Source organism: Scyliorhinus canicula, chromosome 27 (assembly GCF_902713615.1).
Source record: "Scyliorhinus canicula chromosome 27, sScyCan1.1, whole genome shotgun sequence".
Taxonomy (NCBI): Eukaryota; Metazoa; Chordata; class Chondrichthyes; order Carcharhiniformes; family Scyliorhinidae; genus Scyliorhinus; species Scyliorhinus canicula.
Window position 1 is genome coordinate 8,823,271 of NC_052172.1, and position 21,562 is coordinate 8,844,832.

The following is a 21,562-nucleotide window of genomic DNA, read 5'->3' on the forward strand; positions in this document are numbered from 1 at the left end:
CACATTAATTAGCACTTCCGACAGATGGTTAATTCAAAGGTTTCAACTGAGAGCTTTTAGAATTAAAGAGCAACCTTCAATGCATGGAGGGAACCAATTAAAAGCTTTTAGGCAAAGTAGCATCATCAGCGAGACCATTACTGATACAATGTTACCCTGGCAACGCCGACTTTACTGCAAGAGCTAACAGGCACCAGCTCAAAAAGCTTTAAGTATTTAAATACAGAACAGAATGCCAAAACCCTGCACCCTTGACAGAAGGTAGTATCCTAGAAGCTTTCATCCAAAAGCATTCACTTGAAAGAACTTAATGTTAGTCATCCATCACCAACCCTTTTATCAGAAACCTTTTGAACGCTTTCTTAAAAAGGTTTCAGGAAAGCTTGCCAGAATCTAAAAGCTTTTCAATTAGTCATCAGTCATGAACTCTCAGAGATAAGATGTTTAAAGCCTTCCTCTCACGATATGTTGATGTATTTCCAAAATGGCAGCCTGCAACAGTGGCAGCAACAGCAATTTAGCTGCACAGATCGACAAACCAAAGAGATCAAGTAACTGGACGGAGGTTGAAACAAGTGCCCTGATACGAATATGGAATGAATATTTATCAGACCTTCGAACAGCCAAGAGAAATGCGAAAGTGTATGAAAAAATAGCCGAAGAATTTTTCGAAGCGACTGGGATAAGTAGAGATAAGGACCAAATCAGAACCAAAGTTACTAATTTGACCTTCCAGTACAGGTAAGCGCAAAGTATGTATTGTAAAATATGATTAAGCCTTTAAATTCTTCTTTCCCTCGAGGGTTTCTTCTCTGTATTAATATTGTGCTGTTCATTAATGTGATGAATAATCGATCTCTGCAAAATGCTCAAAGCTGTCTTTCTGTGAAAGCAAGTTCTAATGCAGGATTCCAGAAAATGTTCAGCTACAGACTAGGGATAAATCAAGGATCCTCAAAGCAAAGTGTGTCACCTGTGGACACGTTTGGTCAAATTTATCTTCCATCAAATTGTTTAACTGGATCAAGCGGCTCATCATTCAGCTCCTCCTCCAGGTACCAACCCCAATGGGTGTTGATGACCATGGGCTTTCACCGGATTGGGCCGTGGTTACGCTTGGCAAAGTACTGCAGTGGTTTGCCCTTTGCTTCTGCAATATGACTGACCAGGAAACTCTCCCACTCGTATCCCCAGCCATCAGGAGCATTTGAAGGACTTACAGGCTGATAACCAACCTGTTTGGCCATGTTTATTTAATCACAGAATTTACAGTGTAGAAGGAAGCCATTCGGCCCATCAAATCTGCACCGGCTCTTAGAAAGAGCACCATATCCAAGCCCACACCACCCTATCCCCATAACCCAGTAACCCCCACTCAAACAACACTAAGGGCAATTTTGGACACTAAGGGCAATATGAACGCATGGCCATCAATTCCTGAAGTGGGACTTGAACCCAGAGGTATGGGATGCTATCAAGGCCTCCTATTATTTGACTACCAAATGTTTTGCTTTCTTGGACTCCAGTACTACTGGATAGTCTGGACAGAATCTTTGTCCTCATGTGGGGGCTGTATAGCTGGAGACAGGCAAGCTCAAAAATGTACGCTGCTGGCCAGCTTACCAGCAGCTTCTAGTTTCTGGACCATTTATCCAGAGTGGGATCGAGAGCAGAAGGGCTACCTCCCACCCCCAGCAATAGTAGCCACTTAATTAAGGTAAGTTAATGGTCTATTAAGGACAATTATCAGATGTCAGTTGGAATTATCCCATCAATAGGCAGGCCCAACGGTAATTTTGTGAACAGGCCCCGCTGCCTTACGGCAGTCTCCCACCAGGAATTCAGGCCCCGCTGCCTTGCGCAGTCTCCCACCAGGAATTCAGGCCCCGCTGCCTTGTGCAGTCTCCCACCAGGAATTCAGGCCCCGCTGCCTTGCACAGGCTCCCACCAGGGGTTCAGGCCCCGCTGCCTTGCGCAGTCTCCCACCAGGAATTCAGGCCCCGCTGCCTTGCGCAGTCTCCCACCAGGAATTCAGGCCCGCTGCCTTGCGCAGTCTCCCACCAGGAATTCAGGCCCCGCTGCCTTGCGCAGTCTCCCACCAGGGGTTCAGGCCCCGCTGCCTTGCGCAGTCTCCCACCAGGGGTTCAGGGCCCGCTGCCTTACGGCAGTCTCCCACCAGGAATTCAGACCCACTGCCTTGCGCAGTCTCCCACCAGGGGTTCAGGCCCGCTGCCTTGTGCAGTCTCCCACCAGGGGTTCAGGCCCGCTGCCTTGCGCAGTCTCCCACCAGGAATTCAGGCCCCGCTGCCTTGCACAGTCTCCCACCAGGAATTCAGGCCCCGCTGCCTTGCACAGTCTCCCACCAGGAATTCAGGCCCCGCTGCCTTGCGCAGTCTCCCACCAGGAATTCAGGCCCGCTGCCTTGCGCAGTCTCCCACCAGGAATTCAGGCCCCGCTGCCTTGCACAGTCTCCCACCAGGGCTTCAGGCCCCGCTGCCTTGCGCAGTCTCCCACCAGGAATTCAGGCCCCGCTGCCTTGCGCAGTCTCCCACCAGGGCTTCAGGCCCCGCTGCCTTGCGCAGTCTCCCACCAGGAATTCAGGCCCGCTGCCTTGCGCAGTCTCCCACCAGGAATTCAGGCCCCGCTGCCTTGCGCAGTCTCCCACCAGGGGTTCGGTATTCCAGTCCTCACCTGCCTGACCAAATCTGCAGCCATAGGCCAGTCGGCGGAGGCGTTTCCTCACCACTTTTTAACTGAAAGGTTGCTGAGAGGGTGCCTCAAGGTGAAGGCACGGCCCACACCCCCACCTCTCTTACTTGAAATGGCTGCTTCTCTTTAAAGCTGGAGGACCTCTTGTTTCAGCTTCATGAGCTGACCCATTTACATTAATTGGATGGCATGTGCTGTGGCCACGAATCGGTCAATTGACAGGCGGGGGGAAAAAAATCGCTGTTTTGATGTACCCAGCAATGTGGCGTCAGGACCAAACAAAATGATGCCCTCTAAGTAACCTATCTTTTAGAAGGAGGTGGGATGGAGAAAATAACCGAATACTAACTACCTCATTGCAATTTGCTCTCAAGTTTCTTGTGTTTATTCTATATATCCTGGATCACGGTGCTCAAAAGGATGGTGGAAGTGGAGGCGATCGATAATTACAGAAGAAAATTGGATGTGTTAGTTGAGGGAAATAAGTTGCAGGGGTCCAGGGATAGATGAGGGGAAGGGCCTGACTGATTGCTCTACAGAGAGGCAGCATAGGCTTAATGGCCGAATGCACAATAGAAAAATAGAACATTACAGCGCAGTACAGGCCCTTCGGCCCTCGATGTTGCGCCGACCTGTGAAACCCCTCTAAAGCCCATCGACACTATTCCATTAGAAATGGGCTTCTTCTCAGCTGTAATGACCCTGTTATCAAACTTGGAATGGTGATATTGTGGAATAAGCAAGTGACACCCACTAAGTGCCAAATAAGTGCCAATTGTTACGTCCCTGTTCAAAAACCTGGAAAGGAATAATCTGGAGCATGGAGACTGAGCCTCAAAGGGATTCTTTGCAAAAGAAAGCATGAATGAATCCTTAGAAAGTTGTGGAAAATTGGGGACAGACCAAAACAATTATATAGGGTAGGTCATGTTTGAGTAAAATCACATTTTTCAAGGAATTACAAAGTATGATAAAGGCAATGCAGTAGATGTGACACATTAATTGCTCAAAAAATTGATAGCGACATGTAACACATCGCAATGGATGCGACACAGTGGACAAATGAAAAACAGCGAAGAGTAAATATAAATCCACGTTCTGAAAATTGGTAATTTTCTTCTGTAATTATTGATCGCCTCCACTTATATCATCCTTTTAAGCACCGAGTTCCAGGATATATAGAATAACACAAGAAATTTGAGAGCAAATTGCAATGAGGTAGTTAGTATTCAGTTATTTTCTCCATCCCACCTCCTTCAAAAAGATAGGTTACTTAGAGGGCATAATTTTGTTTGGTCCTGACGCCACATTGCTGGGGACATCTGTATTGGGGATTCTATTATTTTCCTTAAACACAAGTTCTTTAGTTATATACGTACAAGGAATCATATCAATTTTCTCACTGCAGCCAATTAGAATATAGAACATAGAACAGTACAGCACTGAACAGGCCCTTCGGCCCTCGATGTTGTGCCGAGCAATGATCACCCTACTTAAACCCACGTAACCCGTATACCCGTAACCCAACAATCCCCCCATTAACCTTACACTACGGGCAATTTAGCATGGCCAATCCACCTAACCCGCACATCTTTGGACTGTGGGAGGAAACCGGAGCACCCGGAGGAAACCCACGCACACACGGGGAGGACGTGCAGACTCCACACAGACAGTGACCCAGCCGGGAATCGAACCTGGGACCCTGGAGCTGTGAAGCATTGATGCTAACCATCATGCTACCGTGAGGCCCCGAATATGAAACTTCAAAGGAGAATGTAATCGACTATGAAGAGTTACAAACAGGTTGCAGGTACATATATGGCAAACTCAGATCAAAGGTGTCAGCTTTGGCTCAATGGTAGGTTTGTGAGGGAAGTCTCATTTTAAAGCCTTGAGCACATGATCTAGGCTGACACTTCAGTGAGGTGCTGAAAGAGCTCTGCGCAGTCAAAGGTGCTATTGATTCGGTTAGATGTTAAACAGAGTCCTGCTGTCTCAGGTCTCAGCCCATTGATTGATTGATTGATATTTATTGCCACATGTACCGAGGTACTGAGGCTGTTTAGCACAGGGCTAAATCGCTGGCTTTGAAAGCAGACCAAGGCAGGCCCGCAGCACGGTTCAATTCCCGTACCAGCCTCCCCGAACAGGCGCCGGAATGTGGCGACTAGGGGCTTTTCACAGTAACTTCATTTGAAGCCTACTCGTGACAATAAGTGATTTTCATTTTCATTCAGTACAGTGAAAAGTATTTTTTCTGTGGCCAAGGGAACGTACACAGTACGCACATAGTAGACAAAAGAGTACATTGGCAATGGTACATCAACAATTGGAGATTAGTAACAGTGCAGAACAAGGGCCAAATAATAGCAGCATTGGGGGCCGTGAATAGTGTTCTTACAGGGAACAGATCAGTCCGAGGGGGAGTCGTGGAGGAGTCTAGTAGCTGTGGGGAAGAAGCTGTTCCTATGTCTGGATGTGCGGGTCTTCAGACTTCTGTCCTTTCTGCCTGATGGAAGGATCTGGAAGAAGGCAATGTCTGGGTGGGAGGGGTCTCTGATAATGCTGTCTGACTACCTGAGGCAGCGGGAGGTGTATACAGAATCAATGTGAGGATGACATTGTGTGATGCGTTGGGCTGAGTTCACCGCACTCTGCAGTTTCTTGCGATCTTGGGCCGAGCAGTTGCCGCACCAGGCTGTAATACAGCCGGATAGGATGCTCTCTATCGCACATCTGTAGAAGTTTGTGCGAGTCGATGCAGACATGCTGAGTTTCTTTAGCTTCCATAGGAAGTAGAGACGATGTTGGGCTTTCTTGACTGTTGCATCAACATGAGTGGACCAGGACAGACTGTTGGTGATGGTGACCCCCAGGAACTTAAAGCTATCGACCATCTCCACTTCGGAGCAATTGATGTAGACAGAGGGCTGCGTCGTACTACGCTTCCTGAAGTCAATGATCAGTTCCTTGATCTTTCCAGCATTGAGAGAGAGGTTGTTTTCGGTACACCATGCAACCAAATGATCTATCTCCCTTCTGTAGTCTGGTTTGACGCTGTTTGAGATACAACCGACCACAGTCATATCATCTGCAAACTTATAGATTGAATTGGAGTTAAATCTTGCCACACAGTCGTGCGTGTGTGTAGGGAGTATATTATATGCCACTATTTCGAAGGATAGCAAGGTAATTCTCTTCTGTATCCTGACTAAAATTTGGCAGAATCACAACAACATTTCTGTCACTGTTGCTTATAACACTGCTTCTTGCTACTTTACAACAGTGACTTGGCAGTGAAGCCTGTTGGACATCTTGAAGTTGTTAAAGGTGCTGTACAAACCCAAGTTCTGTAGTACATTTTGGGGTTAAAGAAAAAACTTTAATGACAATACAACTTAAATGGTAAAAGTCTCAAAGAAGATCAGTAGCAGAAAAACACCAGCTGGTGAAATTTGAATTAAGAAAAAAAACTAGGGCAGCACGGTGGCGCGATGGGAGCACTGCAGTCTCACGGCGCCGAGATCCCAGGTTCGATACCGGCTCTGGGTCACTGTCCGTGTGGAGTTTGCACATTCTCCCTGTGTTTGCGTGGGTTTCGCCCCCACAACCCAAAGATGTGCAGGGTAGGTGGATTGGGCCACACTAAATTGCCCCTCAATTGGAAAAATTTAATTCGTTATTCTAAATTTATTTAAAAAAAGAAAAAAACCTGGAATTAAAAGTCTAATGACCTGAACCATAGAATTTACAGTGCAGAAGGAGGCCATCCGGCCCATTGAGTCTGCACCGGCTCTTGGAAAGAGCACCCTACCCAAGGTCAACACCCTATCCCCATAACCCAGTAACCCCACCCAACACTAAGGGCAATTTTGGACACTAAGGGCAATTTATCATGGCCAATCCATCTAACTTGCACATCTTTGGACTGTGGGAGGAACCTGGAGGAAACCCACGCACACACGGGGAGAACGTGCAGACTCCGCACAGACGTGACGCAAGCCGGGAATTGAACCTGGGACCCTGGAGCAGTGAAACAATTGTGCTAACCACTGTGCTACCGTGCTGCCCATATTATCGATTGTTACAAAAGCCCAGCTGGTTCACTGTTGCCCTTCAGGGAAGGAAATCTGCTGTTCCTCAGCTGGTGTGGAGTTTTATGACAATCGATGACAATTTCGCGCACAAAAACCAAATGCTGGACAATCTCAGCAGGTCTGACTGTATCTGTGGGAACAGAGCTAATGTTTCAAGTCTGGATGACCCTTTGTGAAAGTGGTGGAATTTTCCCATAATTTGTCAGTGTCAGGCTCTGGCTGAAAACCGTTCCCTATCTTTTCCGGGTCACTGCTGAGTTCTCAGACCAGATCTCGAGCCACTCTTGGGGAAACAAAAAAATGGGGAGCATGGTTTACGCCGTCAGTCTGGCCGGGGGGGGGGGGGGGGGGGAAGCTTATAAGAGTCAGCAAGGCCAGCTCCACAAAGATTGAGGTGCCATCTTCAGCACTGAGGTGAAACGCCCACCTCCTCTCTCACCACAGAGGTATTGGGGGGGGGGGGGTGTTCTTTTCACACCCACCCCTCCCCCCGCACAACCACCAGTGTTGCCGGCACTCCCTCCCTCGCTGCCAGGTCTCACCTGGCACACCCCCTTCACTGTGTGGTGTCCCCCTTTAAAGGCCAAGCTGTGCCTGTGCCAGCCTCTCCCCCCCCCCCAGCAGGATCCCGTTGACTGTTTCTCAACATCATAAAGCTGCTGTGAACCTCGCCAACGTTATGCCACGTTGGCAAGGTTTGAATCTTCAGTGAGCAGGTGCGGGGGGGGGGGGGGGGGGGGGGGAATGATGTGACCTGTAGGCCCTCTAATAATATTTAAATTCATTAAAATGCATTTAAACTGTGGGAGGGAACCTCGCTACATCACGGGCGAGGGGCGGCAAAATCAGGAAACGAGATCTCCCGGTCAAGAACCTAGTTTCCCGATTCACGCGCCAAACGCAGACGCAAATTTGCCCCTAACGTTACTGAGATTAGTTTCCAATTCCGGTATGAAAATGAATTCATATTTCACCAGCTGCCATGACGGGATTTGAACCTATGCCTCCAGAGCATTAACCAGAGGCCTCTGGATTTTTAGTCCAGTGACATTAGCACTGCGCAACCATCTCCCCCTGTAAGGGTGTTGGAGTCGTGGATAAACACGATGTCGATTCACTAGAATTACACCATTGAGAGTATGGAATCATGATGGAAGTTGAGAACATTGGGCGCGATTCTCCGCAAATGCGGAGAATCGTAAAGGCTGCCGTGGGACAGGCCGTGACCCACGGCAGACTTCACGGCCTCTTCCGGGGCCGATTCACCCCCCCCAGGACGGGGCTAGGAGCGTGGCCCCGTGCGTCATGGCCTTGACGACCGCACGTCAAGCGTCACGGCGGCTGACGCGACCGATGACGTCAGCCGCGCATGCGCAGGTTGGACAACGCCAACCCGCGCATGCGCAGTTGCCGTCTTTCTCCTCAGCCACCCGGCTGATCTTGCCGGGCGGCGGAGGGAAAAGAGTGCATCTGTTTTGGACGCTGGCCCAACGATCGGTGGGCACCGATCGCGGGCCTGTCCACTCACGAGCACAGTCGTGTGGCTCCCGTGCCAATCGGGCCTCTAGATGCCCCAAACGGGCATCTGCCGCCCGTTTCACGACGGCAGCGAGCAGGTGTGTTTGCTGCCGTGGTGAAACGGGTGTGAAGGCTCGGCCCATCGGCCTCGGAGAATCGCCGCTCGCCATTCGTGGCGTGGGGAGGGGGACAATAGCGGGAGGACGTGAAAAATGTCGTGAGGCCCTCCCGCTATTCTCCCACCCGACGTGGGGGGGCGGAGAATCGCGCCCATTGTATTGGGTTCACTATAACATGAAAGTTAAAGGTGATCCAAAGGAAGAGTTCAAAGTTTGGAAGAAGTTGGGAGGATAAATAGTTTGAAGTTATTTTGTCAATGACTCAAAAACATGAGGGTTTAAATTCACAATTATCCCAAAGAAAGGCAAGATTTAAAAAAAAAAGATTATTAGAATATGGGTTTTTAAAAATTCATTTGTGTCACACGAGCATCACTGGAACGATCACCGTTTAATGCAGATGCCCAATTGTCCTCGAGAAGGTGTGGTGAGCCTCTTCTTGAACTCCGATCCATGTGGTGTAGTTCCTGTTCATAGAGCTCTTTGGGTAGGAGTTCCAGCATTTTGACCCAGCAACTGGGGGCTGGATTTAATGCTCATGGTGATGAACCCGTTCACCTGCTGGTGAGCCAGTGGCTGAGGCCATTCCCATCACTGAAAGCCAACTAGGCACCTTCCCATTGCCCCTGGGGTTCCAAAGGCCTAAATTGTTTGGGGGGGGGGGTCCTGTCTCTTAGAGCTGCTGGCTAAATAGAGGCCAGAGGCTCTTCAGTACCAACGCACCACATGGAGGATTATTCACAACCCCTTTGGCGGCAAGCCTTGGGAGAAGGAATAGCCATGGAACACTAGAAAGTGACACTGGATTGGGTGCGGGAATTCGTCAAGGTCAGTCAGGCAGGCTCCTGCCAGAGAGCAATGGGGTTGGAGAGCAATGGGGTTGGAGAGCAACGGGGTTGGACAGCAATGGGGTTGGAGAGCAATGGGGTTGGACAGCAATGGGTTTGGTTTAAGAACAGTAGGTGGTTTTCCCCACAGTAGTGGCCTTGTTGCCACCTGGGCTGTTAAATTCCACTTGGAGAGAGCAGCGACAGAGTTTGGGTAGCACGGTAGCATAGTGGTTAGCACAATTGCTTCACAACTCCAAGGTCCCAGGTTTGATTCCCGGCTTGGGTCACTGTCTGTGCGGAGTCTGCACGTTCTCCCCTTTTGTGCGTGGGTTTCCTCCGGGTGCTCCGGTTTCCTCCCACAGTCCAAAGATGTGCAGGTTAGGTGGATTGGCCATGATAAATTGTCCTTAGTGTCCAAAATTGCGCTTAGTGTTGGGTGGGGTAACTGGATTATGGGGATAGGGTGGAGGTGTGGGCTTGGATAGGGTGCTCTTTCCAACAGCCGGTGCAGACTTGATGGGCCGAATGGCCTCCTTCTGCACTGTAAATTCTATGATAGTTGCAAGTCGGGATGGTGTGCAACCTGAAGGTGGTAGTTTCCCCATGTGCCTGCGGCCCTTGTTCTAGGTGACAGAAGCCACATGTTTGTTCAAGGATCCGAGTTGAGTTGCTGTTGTGCACCTTGTAGATGGTACACATTGCCGTCTTTGGAGGGAGCGAACGTTTAATGTGATGGATGGGGTGCCAATCAAACAGGTTTATTTTTCCCTGGCTGGTGTTGGGCTCCTGATGTTTCTGGAGCTGCAATTATCCAGGAAAATGGAGAGTATGCACACTCCTATTGCATTTTCTTATCTGACCAGTCAAGCTGAGACAGCACAGTATTTAATACGGATTTACACATTTGAAGAATACGGTGCCTGTGGAAAAAAGCAAGTAGGTGGAATCGGCTCCGAAATGCAGCTTGCATTATGTATAACAGCCTTCTTCTGTGCTAATAGTTCAATCATGGAGATAAACTTGCATTGGAGTACCCTATTAATCAGTTAAATAGGTTTTACTGACTATTGTTTGAATTATTTATATAATGGAGAGGTGCATAGATCATCCATGTGTTTAGCAAAATGGGGCTGGAATTTCACTTACAGTTTGGAGGATTAGATGACTTGGCTCTGTGAAGGCCCTTTCTATTGATTCCCTTATTTCCTATTTCTTTTATTTTGTCAGTATAATTTTTGGTCCATGGATCTTTAATGGAGGCAGACCTTTAAGTCGAGCAGAGGAAGTGAGGAACGCAAAAGGTTCAAAGTAATACACTGTGCTATGGAGTTAAGTTTTTGAACAGAAGAACTCAGACTTTCTGGTACCCGGGATATCGGAGGGATTCGGTCAGTTTGGTTGACTGGTGGCCAATGGATTGGCCAGGGACAGTAATCTGCCTGGCAACGGACAATAATTGGGTCCTACCAGGTGGGCTTTTCAGAGGAGCCAGCAGAAAGCTCCTGGACTCCTAAAGGGAAGCTGCGTTGCTCTATCTATCGTTTTCTCTCAAACGTTGGCTGTTTGCTGTTACTGTAAACTTACAGAGAAGTCACTGGATCCTCAAGGTGGAAGCAGCTCTCTCGGTCTCTCCCAGCCGCCTACTGTCTGAAGGCAGACGACTCTGATGAGTCTATAGTGAAAACCATTACAGACTGAAGTGCAAGGATCTTCCTGTTTAATCCCTGCGTGTTCCCTCTTTCTCCTTTTAATTGCCATTATTCTTTTTGCTATTACAATATTTGTCCATCGATGATTAATGGCTTTAACGCCAAGCAGTTTCTCTTACGTCACCAGGAAACCCAGAAGCATGTGGAGTTTTGGTCTGACATCAGTGATGCCCTGCACTGACTGGCTTGGCTGGTGACCAATGAAGTGACCTGAAAGCTGGGTCCTGTTCGGGGGACGGGCAATGATTGGTTCTGCTGTCTCTGGAATTATCCTCAGTTAGACCAGGTTTTCAAAACTAAATTTTATAGCACCCGATCCGTTTTTCCAATTAAAGGGCAAGCTATGATTTAGCGTGGCCGATTCACCTACCCTGCACATCTTTTTGGGTTGTGGGGGGGGGGGGGGGGGGGGGGGGGAGAATGTGCAAACTCCACACAGAGTGTGACCGGGGGCCAGGGTCAAACCGGGATCCTCGGCGCCTTGAGGCAGCAGTGCTAATTACTGTGCCACGATGCTGCCCAGAGACCAGGTTTTTTCTGACTTTCAGTATGGTTTAGAAGCCTGGAGAAAGCAGTCTGACTCTCTCTCTCTCTCTCTCTCTCTCATCTAATGGATTCTCACCAAAGACCCGGGGTAAAAACGTCTCCCTCTACAGAGCAAGACTGAATTGCAAATAAATAAAGTCAAGCCGTGAGTCAAAGTCAGGGTTTGACACAAAACCAAGTGAAGGAGCTATTCGATATTCCCCACAGTAAGGCGGTCTGGTTTCTTTCGTTTTGGAGATCAGGGCTGATTCTCTCTCCCTCCGAAAAGTCCTGTGTGATTCTTTCCTCAAGTGAGGCTGGAGGTTATTCTGGTTAAGCTGGAAACCAAGTAAGATTGAAACTCAGGCTGGAGTTGGGCTGAAGTGAGACAAAGAGGCTTAAAGAATTAAACGTGCCTGAGGCTGTTACTTTGAGTGAAGATTCAGGTTAATGTGAATCTAATAATAATAATCTCTTATTGTCACAAGTAGGCTTCAGTGAAGTTACTATGAAAAGCCCCTAGTCGCCACATTCCGGCGCCTGTTCGGGGAGGCCGATACGGGAATTGAACCCGTGCTGCTGGCATTGTTCTGCACTACAAGTCAGCTATTTAGCCCAGTGTGCTACACCAGCCCCTACCCAGAACAAATCATATTGTCTGGGAGTACTGACTGAATCTTATCGCCAGAAGATCATCACTCAGTGGCTTTGATCATTCCGCATTCTGGGAACACAGCCTTTTGCAATGACTTTCAAGATCAGAAGCAAGGATTCCAGCCTTTCTTTTAATCTTAATCCCTCTTTATTTTACCCCTCATCCCTCTGCATTTGTCTCTCTTGTATGTGTGCGGGTAGAGAGTGGAACGGTTAAAGAGAGGGGGTGTAGTAGGTTAGCTGGTCATTATTCAATTATAATTACTACATAGTTCAACTTTATTTGTTAAAAGTAAACAGTTAATGTGCTCAACTTACATACCTGGTGGCTATATATTATTGGGCAGTCAAAGATATCAGGAATTTTATACAAATTATTGGTTCATTCACGTTTTGTGACTCCTGGGCCACACTAGCCCAGGGTGTTGTGAATGAAGGCAAAGGTATCATCCAACTGTAGGCTTAGTCTGAAGGAGGAATCTAACAGGAAGACTTGCATCAGAAAGAGGGTTTTATCCTTTTATTATATATATATATTTTTTTACAGCCCTCCTTCCCCTTTGTTTAAGAGTCCCGTGTGTTTCGATGTTGGGGAGAATTAAAAAGGGTGGGGGGGGATATAAATTAGATTGTTGACCAGTTGTATTTGTTGCTTATTGAACTATAGATATTGTTAATAATGAAAGTCAATTGTGTTTACATTTACAAACCTGGTGACTGTAATTATTGAACAGCCAAAGGGATCTCGGCTACTTTTAAAACAAAAAATTATATTTCAACTGTGTTGCAACTCCGGATCAAGTGGAGCTGGGATTGACTGCGCACTAGCCCAGGGTGTCATAACAGCTCTTAATACCTCCTTCTTACTAGATAAGGAGGCAGGGGAATAGCTTTGAATCCTGGTAACAACCGACAAATTTCAGGAAGTCTGTGCAACATCCTTTCACTACTGCTGAATGCCACTCTAAATGCTCTGTAGTAAGCACTTTATTCAGAGTAGGAACGCTATTACAAAAAGCATCATCGTCCGCGTAACTAGATCTATGTTAACAATTATATGTGTTATGACATGTTGGATCATTGACCATTAGGTCAAAGGGGACATTTTAAAACACAAGATGAAACAGAACGTTCTGGAAAAGGGGATGATGCGTGTGGGCTAAACACCTCCACCCAAAGGCGGACACATGGAAATAAACTCAAATAGTAAACTAAAAATCTAGTGGCGGTTTTAGCACCTGGTTCAGCTTTGAGACAAAGCAGATACGTTCGGGGTGAGAATCAAAGCAGACGCTGCTGTGAAGAGCAGAGAGGGATTGTTTTCCATTAGCAACTAAACAGGATACTTGGGCGAGTAGGTTTCCTGTCAAAAGGAAGGGGAGAGAATTGATGAAGCTTTTGGAGATTTAAAGAGCAAAGAGTTGCCGGGGGGGGGGGGGGGGGGTCTTGCTGGTTCGAGTCAGATCTGGAAACCTCAGGCCAAGTGGAATAACTTTCAAGGAACACTGGAAGTTTCAACCTCATTTGGCAGAGAGAAGCAAGCCTGCTGGAGATGGGAGAGTAACTTTGGACTTGTTCTTGTGATGCTATACATCTGCCAGAAGTAAACGGAGCAGCAAAAGGAGTTGCAAGATGTATCCTGATTAGTTAACGCAAAGGACCTTTTCTTTATCTTTGTGCAGTTATTAATAGTTGCCCGTTAAGTAATGTTTGATCGATGATTATTTTAGTTTGGTTGTTGCAGTAAACTGCTCAAAACTGTGAAATGCTGTTCTTTAGCTGAAGTGTTGGCTAGTGTAGACTTGAGAGGTGAACAGACACTTCCAACACTGATGAAGGTTCAACTCAATTTTATTAACTAACCTAACTAACTAACACACGATGACTGTGGGTCTAAATGATGCTAACTTAAACTAGAGACCTAAGCCTTGTCTGACCCAGTTGATTCTCTCAGCACGTGTTGTAAGTCTGTGCTGGGCTGGGCGAGTTCTTGCTACACTAAGAGGCAGCACCCAGAATGAACGGGAACCGTGGTGCCCTCTGCCTTTATAGTGTGTGTATTCTAACTAGTGATTGGCTGGGGTGTTTGTACATGTTGATTAGTCCCTGTGTGTGTCCATCAGTGTGTGTCTGCACCATGATATACTGGTGTATATTATGACATTAGTAATTTCCATTGGTTGCTGGAAAATTAATCTCTTTTTAAAAGAATTATTGGTCTCGATGGGGATTGTAACATACGCCATACATGAATTCTACATAATGCAATGAATGACTTGGGACAGGTATTTTTGGAGGCTGATTTAAGGGCCTCACGGTAGCATGGTGGTTAGCATCAATGCGTCACAGCTCCAGGGTCCCAGGTTCGATTCCCGGCTGGGTCACTGTCTGTGTGGAGTCTGCACGTCCTCCCCGTGTGTGCGTGGGTTTCCTCCGGGTGCTCCGGTTTCCTCCCACAGTCCAAAGATGTGCGGGTTAGGTGGATTGGCCATGCTAAATTGCCCGTAGTGTAAGGTTAATTGTTGGGTTACGGGTATACGGGTTACGTGGGTTTAAGTAGGGTGATCATTGCTCGGCACAACATCGAGGGCCGAAGGGCCTGTTCTGTGCTATACTGTTCTATGTTCTATGATTGAGGTGGCTGGGCAGTTAATCTTTTTTGGGGGTAAGTCATGGAATGGCTATCCATCCACAAGCTTACAGCCATTTATCAGAAGCCGATTGAAAAATTCCAGTTAGCCTACAGACCCTCCACTGCATCAAGGGCACAGCAGATGACAGGAAGCAGCCTCCCCAGCAGATAGCCAGTGGGTGGGAAGGGAGGGGGCAGCTTGACTTTGAGGACCTTTCCACTTTCCTTGCCACATGTCATCCCTAGCCACAATGTCGAGGTCCCGACAAAACAGAAAATCCTGCCCTTCGACTCCATGTTGAAATTCTACATTGGGGGGGATTAAATTTACCTCAGCTTGACGGGCAATCAAAATTAAAAATATTTGTAGTCTTAACAGGCCTAAATATTACAGCAGAATGACACATCCTGTGGGTTCTGACCATGTGCTTATCAGGTCATATATTTTGACCTCTGCTTGGCAAGGTTTCATGCAAAAAAAGTTAATGATTCACAAGTCATTTATTGGAGGATTTTAATTTATCAAATATATATTTATTGTTTTGCATCTTGCAGTCTTTCAGCAATCCTCCATTTCTAAACTACTAAACCACTGTTTATAAGCATATATGTCTATTATAAAGGGGCAATTTCTTTTTATCTGCAGCTATAACATTAAATATGTGACGCTTTGGAATAATATTTAAGGCTGTTTTTCATTGTGCAATTCCTTCTGCAATTGTTATCTCAGAGAGAGAGGTTGCCTTTGTGCTTCTATCTTAACCGCGCAAATCAATTAAAATTTCTACCTTCCAAATAGCAATGAAATATCCTATTTTAGTTAAGCAAAGGTATTGTTTTCTTTCTCTGAGCCATAAGACAAAAATGTTTGAAACACATGTCTTGTATTCCAATTAGAAAACTCAAAGCTACATGTGGAAGTGTTGCTTCGTCTTCATACTGGCCATATTACGAAGCTATCCACAGCATGCTCGCTCAATTCCCTGGACAGGACGAAATCAGTATATCGGAAAGTGGATTACAGATACCTTCAGTCTCCAAATCAGAAGCTCCGTCACCCCCACCAAAACCAACATCACTGCCAAACGTATCTGATGACATCTTGATATCCGAGGGAAGTTCTTGTGAGTCTGATCTGATAGAAAACTCATCCAGTTTTCATTCTTCACAACTCAGGTGAGGCAAATGCAAACGCTATTGTGGGCTGAATCCAAATTGGGTTTCTTTACTCTCAACCATTACATATAGACCATCCAGTTAGCTGGTCGCTTGCCAATTCAGTTGTTGCTACTAAGAGCTTTGCTTGGCGCATTTGGTTAACCTGGTGACGAAATGATGTTGGGCGGGATTCGCCAGTCCACCGTGCCCGGCGTTTCTCGACGGTGCGCAGTTAACACGTGGCGGGATTCCCTCTTCCAGCTGCTTGTCAATGGGATTTCAGATTGAAGCTACCTCAATCTGCCGGGGAACTCGTGGGCAGGGGTACGCTGCCAGTGGGGAAAGGGAATTCTACTGAACACAATCTTCAAATTTACTAATATATCCTCTGATTGTCAGTTTTTCCCCTACTTAAGAGCGACTGACAAGTGACTTACGAATGGAAAACAATCCAGTCAAAATTGGGGTCCAAACTTTAATTCCTAAATGGAAATTCTCCGAATTGATGCCGTTATACCAGATTTCCTTGATTCCCATTTCTTAAAGACCAGTCAACAAAATCCTTCCGATGGTCGTGCACGTTTTTCAGACTCGTCCCCACGCTTTCATACTTGACCAATAATCCGAAGCAACGTTTTGGTGAAGGTTATAAAGTTTAGCCATGTTATTGACCACATTATAGAAGAAGTAAAATAAAACGGAATCTAGATACAAATCAATATCCTGGTGAAAGCTTGCTTAATCCTGGAACATTAAACTCGGAGTGAGAAAAGGCCATTTTTGTCCATTTCACGGTTTGGACTCACGCTAGACCAACTTGCATCTCCCCTATTGTAGGACCAGCAAATTTCCCACTGATTTATTTGGAATTTCTCCATACACTTCATGATTCGTCTGATTTCTGTTGATTTAATGTTATCCCCTGTAAATTCATGATTTCTTAGAGGAAACACATTGGGCTGGATTCTCCCACCCTCCAGTCGCGTGGTTCTCAGCTGTCCGCCGTTCGCAGTCTGCGAGATTCTATCCTCCCGCCGCACTGGATTTCCCGTGGTAACCACCCCACACCTCCCGGAAACCCGCCAACAGAGCTGCGCTGCCGGCGGGAAAAGTGACTCGCAAACACGAGAGAATTCCGGCCATTATTCTTTAAATTGTCTCTGCACAATTGTTTTGCCACCTTATCTTCGCTCTCCGTGGTTTTACAAAATGGACCCTCTGTATACAATTGGTTAATTCCCTTCGTGACTTCAGTCTTGTCTTTTCCAATTTATTTATGGCCCTATACTGATAAGAGCATTTAATTAAAAGCATTTATAAATCACAATTCAATTCAGGCATGGAATTTAAACTTTAGATGAGGAGATAGCAAAATACTTGCATTGGCTGCTCTTTGAAGTGATCTAAAATTGGATCTTAGCCATTTGTCACTTCAATCAGTAAAGCAGCAGCCTCACAGAACTTGCAAAATTGTTCTATTATTGTTTAGAACTGAATATAATCTTTTAGATATTATAAATCTGTATGGCACGCGTGTTAAAGAATACATCTTCAAGCTATTTTCTTTGTTTTTTTGGCCAGAACCGTATTCTTGTGATGCCAGACTTGCTTCCCCTGTCCTTTCATCCCTGCCCCAACATCAGAAAGTGGGTTGGGGTTCATCCCAGATGCATGGTTGCCTTCCAGTTGGATTTCTAGGACTAATCCTATCGCTTGACTGAACATACCTGTGATATAGCAGCAGGATTGCTGCTGGGCACCACAAGAGGGTACCAGATAAATGGGGTCAAGGTCAAAGGTCAGCTGACTGGCCTCCTGATGGGGCTCAGCAGCGATGAAAGACGAATCAAATGGGGACAAGATTAAAGAAACAGAGGTCACTGTATGGTCCTCATTCTTCATGGAATTAACCTCCCAGCCATTGTTGCTGTTTCCTGGGACAAACTGCCACATTCCCAAAACAGCAACTATGGTGGCCAGACTGTTGCATATCAGGCAACCACCCTGCTACCATTTGCACTGGAAACGACTGGACAATTGCAGTAGCAATTGCAGTAGCAAGGGCAGCAAGGTAGAATTGTGGATAGCACAATTGCTTCACAGCTCCAGGGTCCCAGGTTCGATGCCGGCTTGGGTCACTGTCGGTGCGGAGTCTGCACATCCTCCCCGCGTGTGCGTGGGTTTCCTCCGGGTGCTCCGGTTTCCTCCCACAGTCCAAAGACGTGCAGGTTAGGTGGATTGGCCATGCTAAATTGCCCCTTAATGTCCAAAATTGCCCTTAGTGTTGGGTGGGGTTACTGGGTTATGGGGATAGGGTGGAGGTGTTGACCTTGGGTATAGTGCTCTTTCCAACAGCCGGTGCAGACTCGATGGGCCGAATGGCCTCCTTCTGCACTGTAAATTCTATGATAATCTATGAAACTTGAGGAGGCGGTAAATCTTTGTCAACTCTGCATGGCGACATTAAGGGCGTGATTTAACTAAATGGGAACAAAGTCCCGTGGTGAGCGCGTTTAGCTGCCCTTTTCCCAGCGCTCGCGGCGCCGAGAAACACGACGCTATAGAACGGCTCTCGTGGTTAGATAGGGCGCCTCAGTGGGCAACATGAGGCCGACACTGCACTTAGCTCCATTCTATGCACTGAGGAGCTGCCTTCGCGGAACTCATCTGTGTCGCAAGAGATCATCCTGATTTCTGGAGCCCCCAACTCAGCCCCTACCCCCTCAGCCGCTAGGAGGCAGTGCCAAGGTGGCACCAAAGCCAGGGTGCCACCCTGCCCAAAGGGCATGCTGACTGGGGCCACAAACTCCCTGGGAAACTCCCACGAGTGCAGTTCCGTCTGGTTTGTGGAGATCCATACCGAATGGCTCTCGCCCCGAGGTCTCGGAGGCGAAGGGGTTGGATCTCAACACCTTGGGGGCCTCAGGAAACTGCATAATGCAGAGAGAGACAAGCTGTCTCTCTCCAACATACATGCAGATTTGCCAAAAAGTGATCCCGCCCACAGAGGGTGGGATTTACATTGCAACGTCCCGCAGCCCGGGAGCGGCGAGCCGCTTTTCAGGCGCAGTCTGGCCGCTCGATCGCGTCCCCGAGTGTCACCACACACGTTTTTCACTGTTCTCTGCTGCGATCCTGCCCCCTTTCGGCTGGAGTTGTGGAGGAGACCTTGGTCCGTTGTCACACATTATTAGAAAAGAATAAGTACTGAAAACTGAGTTCAGGCTGCCAAACTCCTATCCCTCTCTACAGCGAAGGAAAAAACGTGAATGCAAGTCTGGGCGAGATTTGAACCCATGTGTTTCCTAAAGATGAAATGTCACTTTCCAGCAACTTGCGCCATCAAGTGCGCAAGCTGGTTACTTCATCCCACACATGCCGTGTGATTCTGAACTGCTGCCTGACTGTTTCTCACCTCAATCGTTCAAAACTGGAGAGATATCTTTGAGCAGAAAAATAAAGAAGTGGACGAGAGACTCTGCAAAGCGATTTCAATTACGCAGCAGTTTAAACATATCTCAAACAGCCTTACAAGATCTTTAGTTTGGTCGACATCAGCTTTAAATACACAAACAAGCAGTCGTAATGTAGGCGCTGAATCTTTAATTTAGCACATGCATTATAGATAGGCACTCTGCATCTCTGCTTTATCATTGCAGGTATGGTCCACCGCCCATTAAAAAGAGGAAAACATCCAATGCTGAGCTGCACAAGAAGCGTATAAAACTAATGGAATCAATGTTGGAAGAACAAAAGAAAATAAGTGCAGCCGTGGAAGAAACAAACAGAGAGGTGCAGAGAATCCTTGACCAACAAACTCTCTTATTAAATCAAAGCTTACAGCTGCAGAAGCATATGCTACATCTGTTAGAAAAAGTAGTTTGCCAGCATGGTGCCAAAAAGCCAAATGTTTTTTAAGTGCGGTCTGCGTGTATTTAGATATCTAATGTTGAATGAGAGAGGGGACAAACTAGTGTGCATATGGTCAATTACATGCAACATATTCAAGGATTTAAATCTAGCAATCCTGATTTTCTACTTCGTATTCTGTTCAGCACAGGAAATACTTTTTTTTTTAAATCAGATAGATGCAGCAACAATATTAAACAATAATAGGTCATCTTGCAATGTTCTTCCACCCCAAGGTCAGTAGAGGAAATGCAGTGGTTCACTGGTAGAGATGGCTGAACCCTCATCTACTAAACACGCAAACTGCTTGCTTATTGTCTCTCCCTTTGTCACCAATTAAATTGTGTTTTATCTGCATTTTCTTTGAGGCAGGTACAGTCACAATGGGAGTAAAGCATACATTTGAGGGTGACAAATAAGTCATGCTGTTACTTATATTTGAAGCCATGATGTGGAGATGCCGGCGTTGGACTGGGGTGAGCACAGTAAAAAGTCTTTCAACACCAGGTTAAAGTCCAACAGGTTTGTTTCAAACACGAGCTTTCGGAGCGCAGCTCCTTCCTCAGGTGAATGGCGAGGTGTTCACCTGAGGAAGGAGCTGCGCTCCGAAAGCTCGTGTTTGAAACAAACCTGTTGGACTTTAACCTGGTGTTGTAAGACTTCTTACTATTATATTTGAAGGACTAGACAGCGTTAGCACTGTGGCTTCACAGCGCCAGGGTCCCGGGTTCGATTACCGGTTTGGGTCATTGTCTGCGGAGTCTGCACGTTCTCCCCGTGTCTGTGTGGGTTTCCTCCGGGTGCTCCGGTTTCCTCCCGCAAGTCCCGAAAGACGTGCTTGTTAGGATGATTGGACATTCTGAATTCTCCCTCTGTGTACCCGAACAGGCACCGGAGTGTGGCGACTAGGGGATTTTCACAGTAACTTCATTGCAGTGTTAATGTAAGCCTACTTGTGACAGTCAACATTATTAAATTAAATAACAACTGGCACCCCCGTGACAAAAAGTAAAGATTTGTTTTAGTTGATGTAAGTGAAAGTTGGCATAAATCCTATTCTAAACTAGCTTCGGCTATCCGTTTCTCTGGAAAGATCGCACTGTCCTGTGGCAACCCATATACAAAGCTGGCTGCATGCAATCACATCCAGTCATCATATTCATAGAATTTACATAGAATTTACAGTGCAGAAGGAGGCCATTCAGCCCATCAAGTCTGCACCGGCTCTTAGAAAAAGCACCCCACCCAAGCCCACACTACCCTATTCCCATAACCCAGTAACCCCACTCAAACAACACTAAGGGCAATTTTGGACCCTAAGGGCAATTTAGCCTGGCCAATCCACCTAACTTGCACAGCTTTGGACTGTGGGAGGAAACCGGAGCACCCGGAGGAAACCCACGCACACACGGGGAGAACCTGCAGACCCTGCACACACTGTGACCCAGCCGAGAATCGAACCTGGGACCCTGGAGCTGTGAAGCAATTGTGCTAACCACTATGCTACCCGATATTAAGTATATTAAATATTATAATATTAATATCATTCAATATTAAGATGACTTTTGTTTCCGTTTCAATCAATTGGCAATCAAACAGTGGTTTGCGACCAGAATAGTTTATTTGAAATGTTAACTTGTTTGTGTATTGAAGAGAGTGGAATAATCTATAAATGGTAAATACTGGACATTCTCAGCAGGTC

At 46.8% G+C, this 21,562-nt stretch overlaps 2 protein-coding genes across 2 annotated transcripts in view; one reads left to right on the forward strand and one right to left on the reverse strand.

Annotated features, from left to right (window-relative positions):
• LOC119957898 (ryanodine receptor 1-like) overlaps window positions 1-21,562 on the reverse strand; it is a 463,450-nt gene that overhangs the window by 231,652 nt on the left and 210,236 nt on the right. The window lies entirely within an intron of this gene.
• On the forward strand, window positions 177-20,362 carry msantd1 (Myb/SANT-like DNA-binding domain containing 1). The gene is made up of 3 exons (XM_038786088.1): window positions 177-741; window positions 15,691-15,969; window positions 19,611-20,362. The coding sequence occupies exons 1-3, from the start codon at window positions 485-487 to the stop codon at window positions 19,867-19,869; spliced, it is 795 nt and encodes a 264-aa protein (XP_038642016.1). The 5' UTR covers window positions 177-484; the 3' UTR covers window positions 19,870-20,362.